Source organism: Sciurus carolinensis, chromosome 3 (assembly GCF_902686445.1).
Source record: "Sciurus carolinensis chromosome 3, mSciCar1.2, whole genome shotgun sequence".
In the NCBI taxonomy this organism is placed as follows: domain Eukaryota; kingdom Metazoa; phylum Chordata; class Mammalia; order Rodentia; family Sciuridae; genus Sciurus; species Sciurus carolinensis.
The window spans coordinates 177,172,590-177,192,063 of record NC_062215.1 but is presented as its reverse complement, the minus strand read 5'-3'; the positions used below and the strand labels follow the sequence as shown (position 1 = coordinate 177,192,063).

The 19,474-nt window shown below is 44.1% G+C and overlaps 1 protein-coding gene across 3 annotated transcripts in view; it reads right to left on the bottom strand.

Moving 5' to 3' along the window:
• Positions 1-19,474, bottom strand: part of LOC124979722 (UDP-glucuronosyltransferase 1-6-like) — a 124,319-nt gene that overhangs the window by 47,848 nt on the left and 56,997 nt on the right. Inside the window, exon 1 of one of the 3 annotated variants that reach the window (XM_047544321.1) lies at positions 922-2,277. The exons of the other annotated variants lie outside the window; for them this stretch is intronic. Within the exon in view, the coding sequence (XP_047400277.1) occupies positions 922-1,782 (861 nt within the window). The 5' untranslated portion in view covers positions 1,783-2,277. Of the gene's footprint in view, positions 1-921; positions 2,278-19,474 lie in introns of those variants that run through there. 3 annotated transcript variants of the gene reach the window in all.

The window sequence follows — 19,474 nt, the reverse complement described above, 5'->3', positions numbered from 1 at the left end:
AAACGCATTGAAAAGGAAAATTCTGGCAGGAAACAGAGGAGGGGGCTGAATCCATTCAGAGGGTCATTATTTGGAGTTTTTTGTTTCGTTTTTTGTACTGGGTGTTGAACCAGGGACACCAAACCCTGAGCTACCTCCTTAGCCACTTTTGCTTTTTCACTTTGAGACAGGGTCTTGCTGTGTTGCCAAGGACTCACTAATTTGCTGAGGCTGGCTTTGAACTTGACATCCTCCTGCCTCAAACTCCCGAGTCACTGTGATTACAGCAGTGTGCCATCAAACCCGGTCATGGTTTGAAATTTTGAGAAAACCCCCAGATCATTGTTTTCCCAGGTAACTCTGAGCTGCCTCAGGAGGGCATCTAGAAACACATGCCTTATTCCAGGACACCGCTCCCATCAGGGCCAGGATGGGTGCACCTGTTGTGGGCCACACACATCTCTGCCACTCACTCTTCCTTGTTGCTAAAGTCCCTGTGAAACTATGAAAACCCTGCTTAGCTCAGGCCCATTTTAAAACGGGCCTCTGGGCGGAAGGGCCCACAGCTTCCCTCTAGAGTAGGGCCAGGGACACGGCACAGGACACAACAGGGGATGGTCTTGGTCTCACCCGCCCCTGAGTCGAGCCTTCCCCTTGGTTTGCACTGGAATCGTCCTAAGCCCCTGCAATGCTTGTGGGACTGTCCCACGTGACCTGAACCGAGCACGTCTCTTCCTGAGGCCAAGCAAGGCTTCACTCAATGGCCTCCACCTCACCTGGGCCTCAGGTCTTCCTGTCCTGCTGCTCCACACCTGCCTTCCCCCTCCTACCACCATTCCTCTGACAGTCCTGCCCAGGGACAGTGAGTGAGGGGACAGAACCTGGGAGAACAACACCTGCCCACAGAGACACAGGGCAATTCAGAGGAACAAGACCACCCACCTGAGACAGGACACCCCGCTTCTTGCAGTTGGTCCCTCCAATGAAGACCATGTTGGGCATGGCTGGCCTGGGGTACTCCAACACAAAGTCGTATCTCAACAGCCACACGGGGTCCTTCTGATACAAGGCAGGCAGGCTCACCTCTCCCTCGAGGAGGCCTGATGCGAGCTCCTCGTACTTTGAGTAGAGACAGTGGAACAGATAGCTCTCCAGGAAATTAACGAGGAAGTTGGCCACGCGCTGGGGGAAGGTCATGTGGTCTGAGAACGTGGTGTAGCACCTGGGAATGTAAGACACGGGGTTCGGGCTCCCGCCCCAGGCGTGCTCCAAGGAACACGGGAAGCCCCTGAAGAGGTACACAGAGGCCAGACCCAGGTACTCGGCCAGGATCACGCCACAGGGTAAGGCCGGGTCGGTGAAGAGAGCATCGAACTTGCTCTCCTTGAGGAAACTCAGCGTGTCAGAGTCCTGCAGGAGGCTCTGGCAGTTGACGAAGTACATGTCGATGACAACCATGTTATTCCTGTACTCTGTCTGAGCAGCAGTCAGCAAGGATCGCTCAGCAAAGTGATGCTTTCCAAAAGAGCGGTAACGGTCCTCCATCTCTTCCCGGTCATAGGGCACGGGGTAGGCCTTCCTCGTGTACTGTTTTGATTCTTTCAGAAGCAAATTGATTTCTGGCACCACCACCACGATGTCATGTCCCCGGTCACTGAGACGCTCAACTATATCCTTCATACTAAGCCAGTGGCTTCCATCCTGAGGGACCACCAGCAGCTTGTCCCCTACAACTGTGCCCCAAACTGCCACAAACAAAAGCCCTGCAGAAACTCTCTGAACCGCAGGAAGGAGGACACACATCCTAGCGGGAGTGGGAAACAACAGTGGACTGTCTGTGTGCCCGAAACACAGGGCTCCCAGCAATTCTCCTAAGCCAGCTGGAGATCTCACACACTGGCTGCTTCTCCCTTGCTTGAATCATGCCCTTTGAGACAAAAGAAGTCAAATTAATATTTAACCATATTTAATCACACAGTTGCCTCAGACCATTTACACCCTTGCCAGCCACCATTGAGATTCTGGCTTCTTGACTGTTTCTGCCGAAATGCCTTTCCCTTTCTAAGAGGCCTTGCCCCAGTTCGAGGGCGCCTGGATAGAGCTCTGAGGGCCGGTGGCTCTCTGTCCTGAATGGACCCCCAGCCATGCCCAGGGAGGAGGAGCTATCCACGCTTCACACTCTCCTGCCACTTTTCCCAGAACAGAAAGGAAACAATAACTGAACAGTTGACAAATTCAAGGCTGCAAACAGCAAGGTAGCACCCACCCCACACCTTCTGGTCATCACAGCGAAGGCTGGAGGAAAAAGTGACCTGCAGAAGCCACGAGCCCTATGTTCCTCTCCCTCACTGCACTGTGCACCATGACCGAGGCCTCTGTGGAGGTGGGTCATGTCTGTGCAAGAAAACAAGGGAAGGAATCATCTGCCCACTTTAAATACGTCCTCAGTGTATTTGAGGGGAATAAGCCATCATATGTCAACATTAATCACCTTTTTGAAAAATAACTATATCTCCCAAAACATACAGAAATAGAAGAGAGACCTTCCTTCACATCCTCACAAGGCCCTTTCGTGGCTGGCCTCTTAGATGCCAGCCGTACCCCGTTTCCTCCTCATTCAGTCTGCTGCAGTGTCCAACACACAGGCTCTGGACAGGTCCACAGCACCCTCAGAGCACATGGGCCAGAAGCAGCAATTCGTAGTACAATCACCGAACCGTTCCACGTTATACACCCACGAAAAGGACCCCGGGATGGCCAGGAATCCTGGCACACTCTTAGCGAACCTCTGCTGTAGGGGAGGCTTGGAAGACGTCTAGTATTCAGGCTGAAATGTACACATATTTAGGTTTCCAGGCTGTCGACCCCTTTGCAAATGACTCAGTCCTGCACTGTGGCAGGAGAGCCCCATAGACAACAGTCACAGATGGGCTGGACGTGTCCCAGGAAAATCAAGCCAAGGGTTAGGGTTGGCGTGTGGCTCTAGTTTTCCAATCCCTGCTCCAGATGACGATGATGATCCACAACTCCAACCCGCATGTCCACTCGGCCTGCTCACTCCCTTCTTTTCAGGGCTGCCCAGGGTCCTTTCACCCAGAACTTCCCTCTTATCAAACAGCCCAGCCGACACTCCACAGCCCTTCGCTCCTTCACAAGCCTCCTGCTGCTTCTTCACACTCGTCTCTCCCATTCGTGGGAGACTGCATCCTGTGTAAGAGCCTCGGGGGTCAAGCAGTGGCCAGCCACTTCCTTGGGTCCAAGTGCCTTTCTAGTGAAGGGCTGAGCACAGGAAGTGCATATGGCACGTCCATCTACCTTTATCCTCCCACCACTTAGGAAAGTATAAGGGTTTCCAGAGCTCTGGCTAGGAAATGGGACAAAAACCGAAGGATACGTTTCTCAGTATGTATCACAATGCCATACAGGCAAGTGTTTCCTGTTGTTAGGAAGTTACCCTGGAGAAGTCTGTGTCTAGTCAGCATGGGGTGGCAGTCCTGGAGCAGGGGTCAGAAAGCCTGGTGCCTGCTTCCACTCTGGCCACCAGTCTTCTAGTGCAACACCTCATAACTTCCAATTTCTCAACGCACACCCAGGGACAGGGGTTCATGTTTGTTCTGCCTGTTCATTGCACTGCTGAGGGAGGGCCCAGAGAACATCGGGTGTGGGAATGAGGTTGTCCCAGTGAGAGGCGGTTCCCAGAATTACTGGAACAGACTCACCCAGAGCTAGTCACGCACACTTGAACTGGCCCTCCAGGGCCGGTCCTGACCTGTGACTTTGGCACTAGATGCAAGCTGGGGCCCTAGACGGGAGAAGAGGCCTGAAGAACAGATTGAAGGGGCCTTCCCATGTGCACGGCTGGCCCCAGACACATAGCCAAGAGGCTTATTCATTCTTCAAGGCAAGCAAAGACAGCTCTGTCCAGGCAGGGGCAGGCTCTAGGGCCTCTCCTAGGCGAGAGTTGCCTGCCGGGGTCCTGTTGACAGTGACCAGAGACAGCAGGGTGCCAGAGTCCTGCTGGGGCCCAATCTGCACAGCAATGAACCCCAGTTATGACTACAAAAGAAGCACAGTGCAGGTTCACCCTTCCGGAGCACACAGGAGCTTGGCCGACTCCTTCCATTCAGAACAAGTACATCTGGACAGAGAATGGCTCCAGATGAGGTAGGAGCAGCAGGAGGGCTCAAGCCCTACATTCTTTCTACGAGGCCCCCCACTCTGCTGAGATTCGTGGTCTGGACCCTTCCAAGCAGAATCTTGCTCTGGAAACCAAATGGCTTATGTTCTAATTCCAAGCAAGCCTGAAGGGACTAAGGGACACGTCGAGATGGAGATGAAGGACGGACCTAACATCACTTTGCACAGCATCACCAGAATGGTGCCCTGCAAGCTAAGACAATATGTGGAAACACTCCTCTTTGCCCTCTCAGATTTGACTCTGCTCTTTCTGCAATGAGGGGTGTGTGTGTGTGTGTGTGTGTCCACTCTGGACACCGGAGAGGAGAATCTGGCGTGTCTGGTTGTCACAAGATGAGTCTCAAAGGACACCAGCCCTGCAGGCCCAGTGCAGCCTTGAGTGTGTAGGATCACAGCCCCTCAGTGTGCAGACCACGCCAGCTTTTCCTCAGATTTCCTGCAGACCAGTGATGCAGGCTTGGGACAGAAATTAAGGTCTGAAGGAAGTGGGTCCTGGCATGGAACCAATCTCTGTGCATAAGGAACCGATTCCCCAGAACTGAAAGGAGGTCTCTTGGCATTTCAGGTAGAGAGGCGATGTCAAGGTGTGCTTGGACAATTTCCTACAAGAGCAGAGAGCTGGCTGGAGCACCTGGGGAGGCGTTCACTTCCTGGGTGCCACGCTTCCAGATCCTTGAATTGCCCACAACCCATGACAAGGGGGCTAATAATGGATATAGAGAAGGAATAGATCCCCACGATGGTGAGGCCTGGGAAGGGGAGTGAAAACGGACAGCCTTCATCTCCCAGGACAAATGGTTTCCAGCGCTGGCAAGATGTAGATAGGGAGGAGGTGTTTCCCCACCTTTAAAGGAAGCAGTCTCTGCAAGGTGCTAATATCCTCAAAAGTAAATTCTCCTCAAACACTGCTGGCAGACCCTGACCAAAAGGCTTGCATATCCAAGCAAACTGGTGTCTGTTCACTAGACCACCCCTCAAAATAACCTATATAAACCCAGTTCCTTTCTTTGTTCGGGGGCTCACTTTACACCAGGAACCTGAGTTCCTCGTCACCACTTCCACCTTGCACAACCGTTCCTCTGTGAGACTTCGTCCCTGAATACAAGCGCTGACACCTGCAGTTTGCCCTTGTTCCTGTGTCTTTCTCTTGTTGCACTAACAGTCAGGACCTACAACAGTTCATAGGACCTCCAGAACATCTGACACTGGAAAAAGAAATAGGCTGAAACCAGGATACAAAGTGGCAAAATCAAATTCATCAATGTTTACCTAAATAGCTTCTAAAATATAACCTCATGACAATAAATCCTTGTCCTTGACAGATCGACTCTTCAATCACATACAGTGACTCGATTTCCCCTGATAGGGCAGTAACGTTCTCTGCTGTGATGCTCACCTGAGCTTTACACGGAACACGTTTTTCTCTCCTATAGAATTTCGTGACCTAACCAGAGACTTTGGCCTCCTATTCTGTCCATGATTCCCCATGAGATGACCTTCTATAATCCTTGACCTCTGTGTCTCTTCCAGTCTCTTCTCACTTTTTGACTATGGCTATCAGTTCTCCTCGGTCACCATTTCAGGAATGCTCAGAATAGACTATATAAGAAACGAAGATTCATCCTTGCAACACAACACCAGTACAGGCCAGAACAGATAATTGTCCCCTGATACGCACACACACCAAAGGAAAGACACCAAATTTTGAAGAAGTGAATTGTGAAAACTAAAAAAGAAAAACAAAACCAAAACCAAACTAATACCATCCATTAATCCATCTTGTAAATAATGAAGTGGAGATCTAAAAAATGCCCAAAGAAGAATTCAGCAGTGTTCAGACAGATCACTGAACTACAAAGACATGTGGGTAAAACTCTTCATAGAAGTTGGAAACTCATGAGAAAAGGAAAGAAGTTGCAAAAGAAACAGAGGAAGAGAACCAGATATGATTAATAAAGACGAAGGAAAATGGAGAGAACTAATATGAAATATTCGAAAGGGAGCTTAGGCAGAATTGCCCCTGAAGAACAAACACTGATCTGGAACACTGAACAGCGAAATGACCCAAAGAAGAGAGGGGACAGGATTGAAGAAGGTACAAATCCTACAGATCATGGAACAACATCAAGAGACAAATCTGTTCATTATACAAGTTGCTGAAGGAGAAAAAAAGGTGACTGGCCAGCAAGCATTAATAAAGAAATTATGGCTGAAGTCTGCCCCAGGTTGAGGACACATGCCGCATACAGAAATATTCCAGGTACAGGAGGATCCCAAGTACAGGAAGACAGGTACCGGAGGCACAGAACTCTCATCAAACTCAGCTCCAAGAAGAGTACAACAAGGCACTGAATAATCAAACTATCCAAAACCACGACAAAGACTGGGGATGTAGCTCAGAGGCAGAGTGCATGCCTACTATGCACAATACCCTGAGTTCAAGCAATCTCCTTCTCCTCTCTCTCCCCCACATCTCTCTCCCTCTCTCTCTCCCTCTCTCTCCCTCTCTCCCTCTCTCCCCCTCTCTCTCCCTCTCTCCCTCTCTCCTTCTCTCTCTCTCTCTCTCTCTCTCCTCTCCCACGCTCCCTCACTACTCCCTCTCTCTCTCCTGGTACCGGGAATCAAGCCCAAGGTCGACCTGGGCACACAGGGCAGGTGTGCTGCCAATGAGTCATATTCCAAGCTTACCTTGGAGGAGTTAAGCCAGGCTCCAGTCACAGTTCAGTCCCACTCAAACACAGGGGGATGTTTCTCCTTAAGGAAAATAGCAACACAGGCTCCCAGCTGTGATCCTGCCCTGACATCCTCAGCAAGGGTGAGGCTGAGTTCTGGCTCCTGGGAGATAGCCCCACAGTAGCAGCAGAGAGGAAAACACAGTCACTGATGACATCCTGTCTACATGGCTCCTCTACATTGACTGCCACTGCACCTGGTGAGATCACATAGGCCTGATAAGACTGAACAAGAGTACCACAGAGGGGTATCTGTGAAGCCAGGCCCCACCCTCCCCATGAAGAACCTACATCTGCACCAGTCTCCAATCAGAGAACAAGGCTTCAGGCCCTTCGACGTGACTGCAGCAACCAGCATCAAAATCACTTTCAAGTAACAGAACTATCCACTATCAGTGGTACCTGTAGAAATCCCCAGCTCAGGATGGGGGCTGCCAATCCCATCATAAAAGGAACCACGGGGGACACAGCCCACATACTCTGCTGCCTACACCACATTGGCCTAAAGTGCCAAAGTGTCCCATGTCCTGAAAGTCTTACAGAAACAATGGGTCTGTCCCACCTTGATGTGCTACAGTCTGTGCCCAAACGCCATGACTCACAACCAAAGAAGCTACAAGGATTTATACTACAGAGTTCAGTTGGAAATGAACTCATCATTACAGAACAAAACTATGTCCCAGCTCACACTGAAAACAGAAAGCCACCAATCATGAAGGCCACCACATAAAAGCAGAAGAGTCATCCTTCACAAGACATGTGTAATCTCAACACAGAAACACAAGAAATATGAAAAACATGAAGTTTTTCATGACCCTATAGGAACAGATTCCCAAAACAGAAGGGATGAGATGCCATAGAATTCAAAACAATGATTTTTGATAAAAGGCCAATAAAATCCAAAAGCATAGAAATGAAAAGTTGAATGAATTAAGGAAGACAATGCTACTGCAGTCATCGATGACAGAGAGATTGTGAAAAAGAACCAAGCAGAAAGTTTGGAAACGAAAACCTCAGTAAGTCCATAATGTACAAAGAGACAAAGAAGGAGTATATACCAATAAAAGAGGTCAGTTCTCTAAGAGGATGTAACAAAGATATCAAAAACACCCTGACACAAGGTACCTTAGCATACAGTATAAATGTTCCAGATCTGAAGGAAGAGATGGTTTGCAATACAAGAAAAGCCGGGCCTGCACTATTCTACTTTTAACCACGGACACATCATCCATCATCTCAGCAGAAAAGTAAGATGAAAACGTTGGATTTCAACTTACACTTTTGAACAAATATCCCTAATAGACACGTACAGACTCTGCCATCCAACAACGATAGAACTCCTCACAGAGCCTCATGGTGCATTCTCCAGGATAGTCACAAGGTTTGGAACAAAATCCCTCCAAAACTTCAAGAAGGAAACTCCATGAAATGTATTTTCAGATCGCAATCACATAAAACTAGAAACCACTTACAAGAAGGAATTTCAGATAATTCACCAAGTTCTGAAAATTAAACAATAGGGTCCTGAGCAAGTAATGAATCCAGAAAGAAATTACAGGAGTAATTCAAAAGTAGGACAAAATACAATAGAAATACAACACACCAAAAACTGCAAGATACAGCCAAAGAAGTTATAAAAGGACATTTCATAGCCATAAACACCTACATCTAAGAGAGAAGAAAGATCTTAAATTACAAACCTTACATTTCAACACAAAATAGTAAAAGCAGAACGAACTATCCCAAGAATTAGCAGAAATAAGAAAATAATAAACATCACAGCAGAAAGGAAAGAGACAGACACCAGAAAAACAATACAAAATGACAAAGTGGTAGTTTTTGGTTTTTGGAAAGATGAACAAAATTGACAAACCCTTATCTAGGCTGAGGAAAAAAGGCAAAAGAATCAACTACATCAAAACAGAAATGAGACAGGAGACTTTACCAGTGACACCACACATGTGCCAAGGTTTAAAATAGTCAACTGTGAGCAATTACGTGAAAACCAATCGGATGATCTGGAAGAAATGGGCATACTCTGAGAAACACACAATTTTTCAAGACTGAGTCACGAAGAAACAGAAAACACCAGCAAACCAAAAACAAGGAAGCAGATTGTCTCAATGATAAAAATCTCCCACTGAACTGTAGTCCAATGGTTTCATGGCTGAATTCTACTAAGCACTTAAAGATGAACTACTACGAGTCCTTCTGGAACTCTCCCAAAAACACAAACGGAGGAAATATTTCCAAACACCTTTTATAAGGCCAACATTAGCCTGGTAAGAACCCAGAAAAGGGCATAAAGGAAAAGGAATTCTTACACAAAGAAAAGGCTCCATTAAAATGCGGACAAAGGGCGGGAGCAGACATTTTTTGTTGAAGACATACACAGGGACAGGGACAGGTGAAAACACTGAACACGGCAATTCATTAGTAAAGTGCAATTGAAGCAACCAGCGATCGCCTCACAGCCGCCAGCACCACTGTATTCAAAAGGACAGAACATAGTGAGTGTTGGTTGCAGTGCAGGAAGACGGGCTGACAGGCCACTGAGGCTGGGCCTGCCTGGGAATGCCGGGAGAATGGCCCCCGCCCTGCCACCCACTGAGTCACGACACCCACACTGCGGCCATGCGCACTGGCCAGTTTCTCTACTGTCCAGCAGTATTTCTAGCACAGTATTTCAATCTCTCTTCTGCATGGAAAGGACTTGTCACCCCTTGTACATGTGACCAGAAGGCACAAGGCAGAAGAGTGATGAGACCCTCAAGTCTTGTCTCCCCAGCACTCCTGATGACGACAGTCAGCTCTAGTGGCTCCGGCATAAGGACTGGCTGTCCCACTTTGCTGGGAACTTAGAGGTCTCCTGCGATGTCAAACCTCTTGCTGTCACCGCAGTTGCAGGAGACAATCCATGCCATGTTCCCAAACACAGGAAACAAGGAAAATAGGTAGCCCTAGGGGTCTGCTAGTTTTCCAGGACATGAGACAGACAGGTTATCTACACATTTCACCAAGGAGTCTCGTCATGTTTATTCCTGCCTGGACAATGGCCACACACAGCCTCTGTGTGGGTCTGAAAAGGAGCTGCTCCAGTCTACTACCCAGCTCACAGAGCTGCCTCAGAATTCTCTGCCCACCCCATAGGCACCAAGGCAGACACAGCATTTTTATTTTATTTTAATAAATTTATTAGTGGTTTCTTTTAAATTTTTTATTAGCATGTTATAGTTAAATATAATATTGGGGATCTGTTGGATGTGAGGTGTCCCCCAAAAGCTCACGTGTGAGGCCATGCAAGAAGGTTTGCGGGAGAAGTGGTGGGGTTATGACAACCTTAATCTAATCAGTGTGATGGGATTAACTGGGTGCCATCTGAATCCAGGTAGGGTGTGGCTGGAGGAGGTGGGTCTTTGGGGTATATATTTTGCATCTGGCCGGTGGAGCCTCTCTCCTTCCGCTTCCTGATCACCATGTGAACTGGTTCCTTCTGCCACACTCCTGTGCCTCACTTGATGTTCAGCCTCACTTGAGCCTGGGGGAATGGAGCTGGTTGCCTATGGACTAAGACCTCTGAAACTGTGAGCCCCCAAATAATCCTTTCCTCCTCTTGACCGTTCTGGTCCAGTCTCAGTCACAGCAGTGGGAAAGCTGGCTGAAACAGGTTCTTTGTGAGGAAATCGTACATGCGTGGAATTTAATTTGCTCCATTTCATTCCCCAGTAGTTCCTCTTTCCTTTCCACCTTCCCTCCCCGTGTCCCACTTCCTTCTATTGATGCATTGTTCTTCAGTTGATGCTTTACGGATAGACCTGAAGGCAGATTCATTGTGCTACATTTACCAGCACATAGCACACTGTAGTCAATTTCCTTGCACAGTTCCACCACTTCCAGTCCCTCCTCCCTCCTGCCTCTACCACTCCACTGATCTCCCTTCTATTTTCATGGTATTAACACCCACCAATGTTTCCCCCTTATTTTGACCAACTTACGGCATTTGAGAGAAAACATTCGAGACTTGTCTTTCTAAGTCTAGCTTATATCACCTAGCGTGATGTACTCCAGTCCCATCCACTCACCATCAGATATCATAATTTCATTCTTCTTCACGGCTGAGTAAAACTCCATTATAGCCAGACGTGGTGTTGCATGCCTGTAATCCCAGTGACTGAGGAGCCTGAGCCAAGAGGATCATGAGTTCAAAGCCAGCATCAGCAAATTGGTGAGGCACTAAGCAACTCAGCAAGACTGTGTCTAAAGTAGAACAAAAAGGCTGGGGATTCTGCTCAGTGGTTAAGCGCCTCTGGGTGTAATCCCCTGTACCAAAATATGAATAAATAAAAAATTGCATTTTGAATATAGACCACATTTTTCATCTATTCATCTGTTGACGGACACCTAGGCTGCTTCCTTAAGTTAGCTACTGTGACCTGCACAGTAGTGTGCAGATTACAGTTCTTCTGGGTAAATACCAGGAGCAGGACAGTGGGTCCTATGGGGCCCATTTCCTGTCTTTTGAGGACTCTCCATACTGCTTTCCAGAGTGCTGTGCTATTCTTCTTGTTTTCCTTCAAATTGTTGATAATTTTTCTTGATTTTTTTTTTTCTTTCTTTTTGAAGCGGTACCTTGGATTGAACTCCAGGGTACTCAACTAGTGAGCCACACTCTAGCTCACTTTTGTATTTTATTTAGTGACAGGGTCTCACTGAGTGGCTTAATGCCTCGCTTTTGCTGAGGCTGGTTTTGAACCCCCAATCCTCCTGCCTCAGCCTTCCGAGCCACTGGGATTACAGGTGTGCAGCACTGACCCTGGCTTTGTTTATACTTTAATGTGCGCACTGTAGGTCAGGTGAAATCCAATGTGGTAGCCTCACATAGGTACATAACATAATCCGGCCAATTTCATTTCACCATTCCTCCCTTTCTCCAACCTTCCTCCCTCCCCCTCTATACCTTTCCTCTGCTCCACTGATCTACCTTCTATTTTCACAGATTCCCACACACACCCTTTTTCCCCTTATTTTGATTTAGCTTTGGCATATCAGAAGATATTTGAACCTTGTCTTTCTGAATCTGTCTTTTCTCACTTAGCAAGGTGTTTTTCAGTTCCATCCATTTGATAGCAGATGCCATAACGCGTTCATCCCCATGGCTGAGAAAAACTCCATGCTATATGAAGACACATTTTATTTACCCATTCATCCGTTAACAGGCTACTGCACTGCTTCCATAATGTGGCATTGTGAATTGGTTTGTTCTCAACGTTCATGTGCCTCTGTCACTATAGTGTGCTGATTTTAATTCCTCTGGATGAATATCAAGGAGTGGGATAGCTGGATCATATGATGGTTCCATCCTTGTTTGCTGAGGAATACCCATCCTGCTGTCCACAGTAGTTGTACTAATTTGCAGTTCATCAACAGAGGACGAGTGTACCTTTGCCCCCACAAGCTTGCAGGCTTTTATTGTTATCATTTGTGGTTTTGGTGACTGCCATTCTAAACAGGAGTGAGACAAAATCCAAATGCACATTTGATTTGGGTTTCACTGGTTGCTAGGGATGATGAACATTTTTTTACATACTCAATGGCCATTAACATTTCTTCTCTTGATACATGACTGTTTAGATATTTTGCCCAATTATTGAATGGGTTACTTGTTTGGTGTTAAGATTTTGAATTGTTTGTATATTCTGCATATTAATCCCTTGCACGAGGTTTAACTGGCAAAGCATTTTTCTTCTCATTCTGTATACTATCTCTACAGCTCTCCTTTCCTTTGCTGTACAGGGCTTTTTAATTTAATCTCATCCAACTTACTGATACTTGGCTTTATTTCTTGCACTTTAGGTCTTGTTAAGGAACCTAGTGCCTGTACCCATCATTGGACACATTAAGAAGATGGTACAGCATGTCAGGTAGAATTCCTCACGGCACCACAAGGTTGGGTCAACATAAGCAGATCGATAAGTGTAATTCGCCACAAAAACAATTTTAAAAATCATATAATCATCTCAAGAGATGCAGAAAAATTCTTCTACAAAATTCAGTACCTCTTCATGATAAAAACAAAGAAACTAGGGATACAAGGAATTTACGTCAGCCATTGTTAAGGCTATATGCAATAATCCCAAGGCTAGAGTTCCACTGAACAAAGAAAAACTGAAAGCAATTTCTCTAAATCAGGAAAAGATAAGGAGTTCCATTCTCACCACTTTTATGCAGCATAGTTCTTGAAACTCTAATCAGAGCAATCAGCCAAGAAAAGAAATAAGAGGGACAAAAGTAGAAGAAGTCATATTACCTCCACCTACTGATGACAAGATCCTGTATCTAGAAGACCCAAACAATCCCACCAGAAGACTTCTAGAGCTGATAAACAAACTCACCAAAGCACTAGGATACAAGCTCAAAATACAAGAATCCTCTACTCCAATAATGAATCTGCCAAAAAAGAAATCAGGGAAACTATGCCATGTCGGGGTACTGCAGACCCCCAGCCCTTCGGCGTGGCCAAGATGGCGCCTGGCAAGGTGCCAAGGAAGTGCGAGAACAAAACCAGGTACCTCCAGCAGACTAATACTCTCTGCCAACAAGTGGCGTTATTTGAGGAAGTTAATGTGATTGGTCATGGGTCCTCGTGGACACTGCATGATTGCTATATCCACACTATTGTGCTCCATTACTGTCCATGCTTTCCCCTCGTGATCTATAAGCTGATTGGTTGTTGTATGTAATGTAAGGCGCTTGCAAGAGCGGCCCGCCGCTGCTGGCCAGCTAGAAGAAGCAGACTGCAGAAAATAAAGAACTTGCCCTGATCCGGTTTCGTGTTTCTCTGAGGGCAGGGGATGCGATAGATGGTGCCGAAACACCCGGGAACGAGAAAAAATATAAGGGTAAGTTCACATAAGTTCTCAAATCAAGAAAAATTAGTCTGAGAGTTCAAAAGGTGAGACGTCTCGAGGTTCGCGGAGCGGCGACAATTCATTACAGGAGGTTCCCCAGCAGAGGGACAATTCATTACAGGAGGTTCCCCAGCAGAGGGACAATTCATCACAGGAGGTTCCCCAGCAGAGGGATAATTCATCACAGGAGGTTCCCCAGCGGAGGGACAATTCATCACAGGAGGTTCCCCAGCGGAGGGACAATTCATCATAAGAGGTTCCCCAGAGGAGGGACGATTCATCATAAAAGGTTCCCCGTGGGAGGGACGATTCAAGTGGTACCAAACTGTGTGCGTGTGTGAGTGAGCGTGTGTGCGTGCGCGCGCCTGTCTTTTGTTTGTGTGTTTAAACTAGTAAACTACCTCGTAGTCATGGGAACGGATCTGTCTAAGATTAGAATGCAGCGGCCTCTTAGAGAACTTTTAAAAAATCACGGAACACCATTGAAGGCAAACACGGCCTTCAAGTTCCTAGATACTGTAGAGAAAGTCTCTCTGTGGTTTTTAGACGAGGGATTATTAAATCTTCCTCAGTGGGAACAGCTAGGAGAGGATTTGCGTGACGCGGAGAGACGCGAGCCTTTGCCAATGGGAACTCTGGCAATATGGTCACTTGTTAAATCTTGTTTGATACAGCAAGGTAAATCAAAAAACCCTTTTAGGGATTTAAAGGGGCCTTTAGAAGAAGGAAGTCAGATCTTAGAAAATATTAAAGAGGAACGATCATATTCTCAGACTTCAGAAAGAGTGGGAACATAATATAGTAGCCATAGTCCCCACAAGTATTGGGAGATAATTGTTTCATGATTTTCTGCATTCAAACCTAATCTGATTTCTCAACCAGGTAAAAAAAAGGGTTAAAAGGTCCTGGGTGATCCTCCCTCCCCCCTGCCTGGCCTTGTCAAAGCCTACAATGGATTATAAATTACAGCAGTCTCAGCGGGAAGGAGGAGGGGTAACCTGAAGAAAAGAAAAAAAAAAAAAAGGGGTGTCCGTTTTAAACTTAACTAACTTATTTTCTAGGATTCTTTGTTTGTTTTGTTTTTCTTTAATGCTGTATTTTTGAGCTCATAATTTTGATCCTGCATACCTAGGTTAATGATTTTTTTTTCTTTTTGATCAGTTCTATTTTTTATTCAACTGAAGTTTTTAAACATCTGTTTCATTGCAATGAACATTTACCTATAAAGTTACAAGGCCTTTGATTTTATGTTATCTGTATGTCATGCTGTCTAATGTCATGTTTTGTCAAAACTGAGCGCTCTTAAAATTAAAATTTAAAAATGGATCCAAATACTTTTATTCACGTGATTTAAAAAGGTTCAATTTAAATTGGGTAAACTAATAAAAGTAAAATATCTTTAAAAATAACTTACAAGTCTCCAGGTGGTCAAACTAATGAAATGTTAATGTTAAACAATGTTTAATATCAATTGCTTCTAGGACTTTTCTTCAGCAGGAAAGAGACAACGGATCCTGTTCAGGACACTTGTCTGATATCTTGGTTTTTATAAAATAAATAAATTGGAGTTAACATGTATGGGATTACTCAAATGTGTTTGTAGAGACGTCTGGTTAATTTACAAAGTTAAAATGCTAATTGTTAAATAACATCAAGTACTTTTAACTTCTTAAATTACATGGGGTATCATACTTAAACATTATTGGTGTTTTCATAGGTTGGTAAATAAAAAGGGTTTAAACTTGCTTTGTGTCGGGTCCCAAAAGTTTCACCTGTGTTTCAATTAAGAGTACTATAAACAACAAAATATTTAATCTTATTAAAATAGAGTGATTTATCTAAATTCAAAAATTTCATAAGAGTTGTTTCAGAATGTGAACAAAAAGGGGTCAACAGATAGAAAAGACAAAATAAAAGGTTCTGGGTTTAAAATGTATTTAATAAAAAGGAAAAGGAAATGTTTCTGGGTAAGAAAGTCTGTGTGTAAGTAAAGGGCCAGTTTCAACAAGTCTGTGTATAACTAAGTTGGTTGTATGTATGTAAAACAGCTAAAGCTATTTAAGGTTTTTCCTAAGGTAAAATACTAATGTTCTAATATAAGCCAAAGTTTAATCTATATGGTAAAATGACATGGTAACATGGCAAGGATTTCTTAGAAACACTAATTTACTCTTAACTTTGTGTCTCTAAAGTTTTATTCTTTAGAACAATTAGTCTTAAAAATTGGGGTGTATACAATTATGGTTAAACAACTGTTAAAGTATTGTACTGTGTTACAGAGTCTAAATTTTTCTTTAAAAACTAAATTTGGTAAAAAAAAAAAAGTGTCAAGGTAATTGTGAAATGGTTTCTAGTTGTATATTAAATGTGTTCATATTTTTCAGGTATACAAGTTTTAAAGCAGGAAATTTATCAAGCTGCTATTCTCCAGATAAACTTGTCTGTAATGGTAATTTTAAGCTTATAAAGAGTAAATTTCATTGGGGATTAATTTCTATCATTTAGTGTTCTACTAGAGGACCTGTTATCAATAGGGTACATGTAAAATTGGTTATATTTTACACTGAGATAAAAAATTTCAAATGTAAATGTATTTCTAAACATTAGAGCCTGACTTGTTTAAAGGTTAATTTTGTGAAACATGAAAATATTTTGCCACTTTGACACACAAAAGGAAAGTTAAAAGCTCTCTCAGCCTTTCTTTGATTCATGTTTTAGATACAATGTTAAATTGTGTTAATTATAAAGTTTGTATAGACTCAGGAAACAGTATATGTAAACTACTTAATGATATTTAAGGAAGAAGCAAAGATCAACATCAGAATTAGAACACTTAAGATCTATAAAGAGTCACGCCTTACCTGAGATAAGGCTCTCCCTCTCACCTTACTACATGTTAGAGTGACTCCAAAATAAGTCAGACTTCAGCTTATTTAAAGTTATAATCAAAAGATTGGTTCTTGTTGTAAAATTACTATGATCTCAAATAGGAAATATAATGTGGTTCTCAGTCAAAATTCAAGATAGCTATTATACAAGCAGAATATATTTTTACTCTTGCTAATTTCATTTTGTAAAACTGTTACCTGTTAATGTTTTACAAAAGTAGCTGCTTCAAAAACACGCAACCTAGGTAACTTATGATAATAAGCCATCACCTATAGAACAGATAGTGGTAACTTCCAGAACTAATACAGACTCCAGTTAGATAAAAGGGTAAATAACTGTAAAGTTATGAACATTAAAGTTAAAGCCCAGTACTCTCACTCTATGACTGGTAAAACTGGCTTGCTGGATGATTAAGATCAAACTTAGAGATTGGAATTAAATACAGAAGGCAAGATAGGCCAGTATTTGGATCTTTTGCCCTCAGTCAGCCTGAACCCAGGGAATAAGAGGACTTCTCTAAGGAGTGCTGCAACTCTGGGTCACACAACCTCCTGATCAAGGAGATTGTTGAGACTAGAGGATCCTGGACACCCAGCAAAACAGTAAAAACCAAAATATAGCCATTCTTGGGCATTTAAGAGAAATAATAATTAAATGTAACTTAAGATGTACACTTATGTTAGTCCACTAGAATAAAGACTGGAAGCTACAAATGAAAGAAAGATTCTTCAGCAAATGTGCCTGATAACAATCAAGAGAAACTGCCAGAGTCAGAAGTTTTTAGTCAGTTTAAGGCCTGCAGATCTTCCTAAGCTACACAGGTAGACTTAATCTATGTTTGCTCGTATGATTACCTAGCCCTAAGTAACAGAAATATAGAGCTCTCTACTAAACACAGGTTATACCAATAAAGGGATATTTTACACAATCAGATGACTTAAGTAGCTTAACTATATTTTTTGGGATATCTATGACATTAAGAGTTAAATGTTGTGTTTACATTCCTGATAACCTGGACTATGTTAAAGTTCCCAAATAAAGGCCTTGTCCTTTCCAGCCTTTGCTAGGTCTAGTTATGGGAACAATTTCTCAGTTCTTCCACCTCCTGGTGAAAGATTGACTTCTGTCATTTTCATGATACTCAGTGGCATGTTCCAGATGCTGCAACATTTACTTTGTACTAATTTCATTTCAGTACTCATGTCTTTTTGTTCTTCTATCATAGAAGCACCCACCCCCAGATGACTTTACAACCTGCTCCTCCCCAACCAGACTTCTACCTCGGACCCCTCGATTGACCCGATTTTTAAAAAGGGGAACTCCAAACTGCTTGCCCCTCACTGCCCCCTTTCAGCTTCGAAGCAGCCAGAACGACCGACGCCCCCTTTTCCTTGAAGCAGTTGGGAGTTCCTATAGCTAAAGCGGAGAATGAAGCCAAAATTAAGGACAGGTAGTTAGTGTAGAAATAGGGAATCGGGTCAATTCGAGGAAATGAAGCCATGAAGCCATCTGCCTTTACAAATGTCAAGGATCTCCGGAGCCCATTGATTACCAAATTTACCTGCCTATAGGGGATGTAGGGTGCGCTCACTTCTCGGGACTTTCGAAATATCAGCTTTCTCCCTGCCGGGAGAAGTCTGTATTATTCCCTTTAAACAATCCAAGCTATGGTCCTTACTCAACAGTACCAAATGATTAAACAAACTGATAACCGAGGCAGGATAGACAAATGGATATAAGATTCTATCCATGATAAACAAAAAGGGGGAATAGAGGAGACCTTCAGGTCCCCTAAAGATAAACTTTCTCTTTGTCTCTTTGTTTGGGTTTTTTTTTTTTTTTTTTAACTCTGGGTAATAAGGGTAACCCGGTGCTTTACTGGAGCTGCGACTCAGTTTGTGTGTTTCCACGGAATAAACTAACTTACAACCTCTTTTTAGTCTCTTAGGAGGAACAGTTCAACTATGTAACAAAACAACTGCTTCTCTCAATTGTACTTCAGATTTGTGCTATCTCTCAATGTTAAAATGCTTCTAGGTTCCCGCTGGCAGACTTAATGTGTGTTCCTACCTTCCTACCAGTCCCAGTCTCTGTTACAGATGATGAATTGCCAGTATTGCTTTCCAGAAATAAGAGGGACTTTGGAATCACCGTAGCAGTCATTACCACCATAGTTGCATCAGCAGCAGCAGTCGCCGCAGCAGCTGTAGCCTTGACGACATCAGTACAGTCAGCAACTAAGCTTAATGAAGTGGTCCAGCAGACAGCTACTGCTCTGTCTACTCAACAAACAGTGGATCAACACCTAAAAGCAGGACTACTTTTGGTGAACCAGCGTGTGGACTTACTTCAAGAACAAATGGACCTTATACAAGAACTGTTAAGCGTGGGGTGTATTTATCATCTGCCGGGACTGTGCATTACACCTGTAGCTTATCATAATCTTAGTTATGCAGCAAATTTGTCTAAAATCATATCTACTCAGCTACGTGCCAATTGGTCTTATAAATTTGATAATCTTACTGCCATTCTTAGATCACAAATTGTTAGCCTTAATTCTACTAGAGTTAATGTAGCCCCTATATCTGAAATGCAAAATTGGTTATCTTCTTCCTTCAGTTTTGTAAAGCAATGGGCAGGAATGGGAGCATTGTGTGTGCTAATGATTATTGCAATTATCTTCCTCACACGCTTTATCATGCGTATACACCAAGTTCATGCCAGAGATCGCATCATTTTCCATCAAGCCATGATGGCCTTAGAGGCTGG